Genomic DNA, 7,369 nt, shown 5'->3' with positions numbered 1-7,369 from the left:
GCTGCTGGTTTCTTTTTTATGGACTGCTGACTAATTTCCTTATAGCCTTAATTGCACAACTTTTAGTGGTAGTATACTAACTGGTAAAGCTCTTTAATCATTAGGTGACTATATTTATAATATGTGTGTGTGTGCATGTGTATGCACACATGTGTGTGTGTAAATACATCTATAAAATTCAAAAGCACTTTAGGTACTTTTAGCATAAAAAACTCATGTTACAACTTCAAGGCAAATAGGCTTTAAAAATATTTATTAAATGTTCTTAGGAGGGATTGTTACAAAAAAGACCATCAATTTCATCAAATAAAAGCCATTCAATATGCCGAGCTATATATAGATGTCTTTATAGTGTGTGGATATTTGTCATTTATCTTTTAAGGTAATTATGCAAATTATATTCAGCCCACACATCCTGAGAAAATTGCTTTTATCTCGTTTTCCTCATTTATAAATCTTGTCTAGCTGGAGTGAAGCAAGATTCATAATGGGCAGCTCAAAGTTGAATTTTGGTGCTTCCTTAACAACAAAAGAGAACCTATTTTTCTCCTTAGGATCTATCTTCCTTCACAAAGGTGTACAAAACACTCAGCACATTCCCAAAGCTTCTGAGACTTTCTCCCTAGAGAGCTCTCAATAAGTACAGGGAAAAACAACTTCAAAAAATTTAACGAGCGGCTCATCACCATGTGCCGATCTCCCTGACCACCTATGCTCCTATCCGTCTGCATTCAACATGCCTCCTGAATATCAAACACTTACCTACTTTCCCCCCAAAGTGAGCTGTACTACCTTTTACTCCATTTGGGAAAGGTACAGGGGAAGATTTTAAATGAATCAAATTTGACTCATTCCTCCCCTCCCCCGCCCCAGGATCAAGATATTGTAGGACAGAGTTGGGACCAGGAAAAGAAGAATTTCACGTAAGGGCAGAATGTGGAGGAAAAAAGCTTTAGTTTGGCCTGTGTGGGCAATCATTCCCTCTCCAATTATTTTTTTATTTTTATTTTTTATTTTTTGGTTTTTCGAGGTAGGGTTTCACTCTAGCTCAGGCTGACCTGGAATTTACTCTGTAGTCTCAGGGTGGCCTCGAACTCATGGCGATCCTCCTACCTCTGCCTTCCAAGTGCTGGGATTAAAGGCGTGTGCCACCACACCAGCCCCTCTCCAATTCTTGAGTTTCTTGGGTCATTACTTTCGAATTACTCAGGATTGCTGACCAGGGTTTGACCAGAGGATTTTTAGCAAGTTCTGAATATTTGGCATTTATGGGCAGAGGCATTACTTTGAGTGCACCCTATCAAAATTAGAAATTAAACTGTCTTTACGATTGTGTATCGAGTGCAAATTCTCATAGCTACACACTGACTTCAAGGCCACAGGTGAATGACGCTGGAGGAAAGCCACACTCCAGCTCCAGTGCGCCTCCGGGCAGCCAGCCACAACACAGTGCACTGGGCACGCCTGGCCACACCCATGGGCACACATTCAAGACACAGGGTGCAGGCTCTGCTCAGGTGGCCTTCCCTCCCTTCCTCCCTGCCTCTCCTTGTTCCCTTTCCTTTGCTCCACCCTCCAGCCCTTCGCCCACACAATAGGATTTTTGTTTGCTTCAGTAGCATGTGACAGTGCTTTGCCTAGCTCAGGGCTGCAGGTCTCTCAGGTAACAGGTGGCAGCTTCCCCTGTTGGATTCTAGGTACAAAAAAGAATGACTTCATAGGGGTGGAGCTCTGGGACTGCAGGTTGGAGGGTGCAGTCGCAGACAGGTAGCCCTAAGGCAAAGCTGTAGAGTTAGTAGGGGGCAGTAAACCGCAAGGTTCACCCTGAGGCACTTCAGCAACCAGCCATAGCCTGCAAACCTCTGAAACTTGTCTTTGCCCCAGATGGAGCCCAGCGAAGCCACTGGGAAAGAAAACATGGGAACCAAGAAAAAGAATCTGCCCTTCCTGAGGTCCAGGCTGTACATGCTGGAGAGAAGGAAGACTGACACGGTGGTGGGGAGCAGTGTTGCTGGGGACCCCTCTGGCACCTTGAGGAGGAGCCAGTCCGACAGGACCGAATACAACCTGAAACTACAAGGTAACCGAAGAGACAGCAACTGCCCAGCCTGGTTTTTGGCTTTCTCCCATTTGCAAAGAATCACTTAAGACAGAAAAGAAAAATCAACCACCACTTCTCACAAAGCAAGAAAATGAAATTAAATGTGACTCATAAATTACAGGGAAAATTTAGTATGTAGATCAATGGTTCTAGAGCCAGCTCTGACTTTTTTTCTTAGCACTGCTACTTTGTGTCTGGCAAAGTTATTTCTTTTTGCTGCTGCTCTCTTTCCTCCCCCTTCCCTACTCAACTTAAAAAGTGGGCAGCACTAGTGAGCAAATGATTTAGAGACCTACAAAAGCTAGTTTATCTCAATAGGTGGCCAAAAGATGTCACACTACGAGATCGATCTAGGTAATTGTTTGGAACTGTGACAGTGGTTATCTTAAACAGGGACATGAAACTATAATCATGCTGGTGAAAAATAAATAATGCTATAGTCAGCGGGATGGTATAACAGGATTTCTTGAAAATCACTTAACTGATCATTTCCTTAGAGTGAATTGAATAATACCCAAATAAGATAAGAGATGTTTAGCATGCTTTTGCAGTGACTTTTGCGGAAATAACTTTGGTGTACTTGTGATAGTTTTAAGATAATTTGGCAATGTTATTTAAGTCTTCCATCATGGGCTCTGAATTTCTGTTTAGTTCCATCCACCCTTCCTGCTAAAGGTCCTTTGCTCCAGTTAAACTTCATTTTAGTGTAACAGTGCCATGTTTGAAGTCTGTATGCTGCACCTACTCTGGAGTCCTGCCTCTCCTGCTTCGCCCACTATGTGTACCTGAACTGCGCTCATCCCACTTTGAGTTGGCATTCTTTACTTTAAAACTGTAATGACAAAGACAGAACGCGTATGCATTTGGCAAACCACTTTCCTTAAGAAATGAGCTTAAGCCAGCTGGGCGTGGTGGCGCACACCTTTAATCCCAGCACTTGGGAGGCAGAGGTAGGAGGATCGCTGAGAGGCCGCCTTGAGACTACATAGTGAATTTCAGGTCAGCCTGAGATAGAGTGAGACCCTACCTTAGAAAACCAAAAAAAAAAAAAAAAAAAAAAGAAATGAGCTTAGACTTGGTTATGCAAATTAATGCCAATTAGTTAAGTTGAATATGTTAAATGCATTTAAAATAAATGTTGTTTTGTTTGTTTGTTTTGCTTTTTCAAGGTAGGGTCTCACTCTAGCCCAGGCTGACCTGGAATTCGCTATGTGGTCTCAGGGTGGCCTCAAACTCACGGCAATTCTCCTACCTCTGCCTCCCGAGTGCTGGGATTAAAGGCATGAGCCACCACGCCCTACTAAATTTTTTTTTAATTAAATGTTTTTAAACTATAACTAGAGGTTACTACTTTAAAAAAATCTGTGTGGTTCAGCATTAAATTGCAGTGTAATTCTTAAGAATTGATTTCAAATGAGGAAGGAATGGTATTTGATCTCTGAATTTAACTTCTTTCGAGGCAGTGATGGAAATCATGCAAATTTTATTCATACACTTTCCTTTCCAAATGTGGCTCTTTTACCGACTACCTTCAAGACTTTGAGAAAAATCACTTAATTAGAGAAAATTCACTTAACTTCTGATCCCCAATTTCTGAATGTGAGACTGATGATATTTATTATAGTTTATTGGGAGACTAAAATTAGATAGTTACATGAAATACCTAGTATTTTGATGGAAATATATTATATATCCAATAACTAGTTATTTAAACCTTAAGAACAATGGATACCATAGTAATAGAATAGATTCTACTCTGTATTAACCCAAATTTACATGTTTTTTCTCAACTTTTTGTTCTTTGACAATGATATCATGCACAGAAATTTAGGAAAAGTCCGTCTCATTTTTGCTAGTAACATGTTTCTTCAGTCTGGATTTTCCTGATTCGGAATCTTTCTGCTTTATTCGTTCTGGTAACAAAATAAATTAGAAAATAAGTTTTGTTACTCCTTTCCTAAACTTATCCAACAAAATAAATCTACAGCAATAAAATACAGTGGATTTGTATTAGCTACTTTGCAGAAGTTCTCAGGTCTCCTCTATACTCCAACTGATTTGTGGGTTTATTGTGGCCTACTGAATGTATTGTAGAAGGAAGATTCAGAGCTTAGCCATGTTCTTACAGACACTTGTGTTTAAAAAACATTAGCAGGGAGCATGGGAAGAGCAAGTGATAGCTGTAAATTTTGCTGAACGGCTAAGTGTCTTTTTATATTACATTTTTATATTTTCACCAGGATCTCCTGACACTGTAAATGAACATTGGATATAACACTTTTAGTATCTTACTTTGTGTCAATAGTTGGGCAATTGACCCAGGGCCTCTAAGTGCCTTTAACCACTGAGCCATCTCCCAAGCCCTTAAGTCATATTTTTTATATTTATTTATTTTGGTTTTCTGAGTTAGGGTCTCGCTCCAGCTCAGGTGGACCTGGAGTTCAACATGTCAGGTCAGGGTGGCATCAAACTCACTATGATCCTCCTACCTCTGCCTCCCAAGTGCTGGGATTGAAGGCATGAGGCCACCATGCCTGGCAAGTCATGGTTTTTTTGTTTGTTTGTTTTGTTTTGTTTTTCAAAGTAGGGTTTCACACTAGCTCAGGCTGACCTGGAATTCACTATGTAGTCTGAGGGTGGCCTCAAACTCTCAGCGATCCTCCTACCTCTGCCTCCGAGTGCTAGGACTAATGGTGTGCACCACCACGCCCAGCAATGGTCATGGTTTCTAGATGTACCTCAATACAATCTAAGTCAAAGATCTAATGCCTATAAGAGCTTTTATAGTAAGTGAGCAATCAAAAGAATTTTCTCATCAGCATTCAAGCAGTCAGTTCAGTGGGTTTGTTATCTTGTACAATGCCCACCGTCAAAGAGTTGACTCCCACATCTTTAAGAAGCTCCTTATTATTGCAACAGTGAGGCAACCCATCCATCTTTCTTGGAACTGGTAGCTTCCAGAAGGCATTAAATTAAGACCTGGACTGGCTAGATCCCTAGGACAGATGGCCCAAAGCCAGTGTAAAGTCATAGCGTGCTTTCGAAGACTGGAATTTCTGGTACATCTACAGTTCTTACATTATTGTCAGTTGTTTATCAGTACTTTGTTACTATCTGAGTTAAAAAAAAATCTAGAACTCCAGTTATCTTTCAAAGCAAACTCACTGGGTTTTTTAAAGATAGGTGTGCCTTCAGTGTCTAGGAGCTTGCCTTTCAATATATGCATGAGGTCTACGTGGTCACTTTGCAGTGTGACTTCTAAGTTGCAGTCATTTAAAAAATGCCATGTTAATCTTTTGACCAACACAAATTTTTGCTAATCAAGTGGGAGGTGCTGGATAGGAAGATGGAAAATGGTTCTACAGACAGCATTCTAACGGGCCTGCAGAAGATTGTGCTCACATCAGCATAGTTATTCCTAGGAAATTGTTATATGATAATAGTTGGGCACTAACCTAAATTACGTTGTTTTATGTAATCAACTGATTTATTTGGTGGCTTGGCATCTGTTACATATGTTAGATGCTATGCCTTGGTGTTTACAGTGGTGAGAGGGAAAAAAAAAAAGTATATTTCAGAAATCACAAGTACAACATGATTAAGAAAACACATTTGACCTTTACTCCACAGAGCCTTAAAGTATAGCTGGGAAAGATAAGACAGGTAAACAGATACATGTAATAAAGAGGCATGAAAAAAATAGAGGTTGGATTGGCAGTTCAGAGGGCTGGATGGAGGACCGTGTTAGTGTTTTAAGAAATGGTTAGAGGGCTGGAGAGATGGCTTAGCTGCTAAGCGCTTGCCTGTGAAGCCTAAGAACCCCGGTTCGAGGCTCAGTTCCCCAGGTCCCAGTTAGCCAGATGCACAAGGGGGCACACGCATCTGGAGTTCGTTTGCAGTGGCTGGAAGCCCTGGCGCGCCCATTCTCTCTCTCTCCCTCTATCTGTCTTTCTCTCTATGTCTGTCACTCTCAAATAAATAAATAAAAAATGAACAAAAAAAATTAAAAAAAAAAAGAAATGGTTAGAGATAAAGAAAGAAGATGCAGATGGAAAATGAAGGGTATTTTCACCTTTTCCCTGTACTTCTTCTGAAATGTGTTGTTTCCTTTACTATTGCTTATTATTGATACTCATCTTCCCTCCAGTCTTCTGCCCTCACCCATGCTCTGTCAAAATGACCTCTGTTAATTGTTCCATCTCTGCACTTAGGGTCATGCCCAGTAATCACACAGCAAAGTCCCAGGAACTGTTACATGAAATGAATGACTTGAATGACATGACCCAGGCAGGGAAATGACCCATGGAAACATACCAAAGCCTGACAGAAGAGCTCCTGTGTGTACGTGTCATCACACTTAAAGATGTATTTCTCTATCAATAAATGTGATTCGTCATCAAAACAAAACATGCCGGTGATATAAGTGTGTAGCATTCCCTACATAACAAACTTTTAGAAGAGGCTTATCATTCCAGACTGCCTTCCAGAGTTCAAAATGACCACACCTCACTTCAGTTTCTTCCATTCATTGCAAGAGCTGCATCATCCTACCTTCCAAGCTAGCTTCAGTCCTAAATACCATTGTGTTGAGGGCCTAAGAGATGACCTAAATTGGAGAAAGTTAATGCTTGAGTTGTAAAGGCATAAAAAGGATTCTGTATATGATTATGTATATAAATTCTACATTTGAAATGTACACAATTTAGTTGTAAGCAAGTGTATCTGTATATGCAGATATTTACCTACAGGATACACTGAAACATATGTGTACTTTGAGAGATTTCTGCAATGATTAAATTTCTATCAAAGCTTTATTACTTAAGATCCAGCAGTCTTGTCTGAAAGCCCTATATGACTGAAATTACTGCCCTGCTTTTCTTGCCACGTGGGTGCTATGGACTGCACATTTTACATGCCCTACGGATACCAATTGCATAGTGAAGCCCAATCCCCAGTGTGATGGTATTTAGAAGCAGGGCATTGGGAGGTAATGAGATCCTGAGTGAACCCTCATGAATGGAATCTGTGATCTGGTAAGACAAGACACCAAGGAGCTGGCCTCTCCCTGTGCTGTGCCGCCATGTGGAGATGGACACCTGCGAACCAGGAAGCAGGGCCTCTGCAGGAACCGTGTCTTCCGGGACAGTGGTCCCAGATTCCCCAGGCCCTAGAATGATGAGGAATGAATGCTTATTGTATAAGCCTTACAGTCTGTCACCTGTTTTTATAGCAGTCAGAACTGACCAGGACAACGGGCCAGTTACTTCG

The 7,369-nt window shown here is 41.0% G+C and overlaps 1 protein-coding gene across 1 annotated transcript in view; it reads left to right on the top strand.

The window, feature by feature from the left end:
• Positions 1-1,785: 1,785 nt before the first annotated feature.
• Arhgef38 (Rho guanine nucleotide exchange factor 38) overlaps positions 1,786-7,369 on the top strand; it is a 138,001-nt gene continuing 132,417 nt past the window's right edge. The window contains exon 1 of the mRNA XM_045144431.1: positions 1,786-2,080. Coding sequence (XP_045000366.1) covers positions 1,885-2,080 — 196 coding nt within the window. The 5' untranslated portion in view covers positions 1,786-1,884. The remainder of the gene's footprint in view (positions 2,081-7,369) is intronic.

This window comes from Jaculus jaculus, chromosome 2 (assembly GCF_020740685.1).
Source record: "Jaculus jaculus isolate mJacJac1 chromosome 2, mJacJac1.mat.Y.cur, whole genome shotgun sequence".
Classification (NCBI taxonomy): domain Eukaryota; kingdom Metazoa; phylum Chordata; class Mammalia; order Rodentia; family Dipodidae; genus Jaculus; species Jaculus jaculus.
Note: the sequence above shows the minus strand (reverse complement) of the source record. Positions and strands in the feature narration are given on the sequence as shown.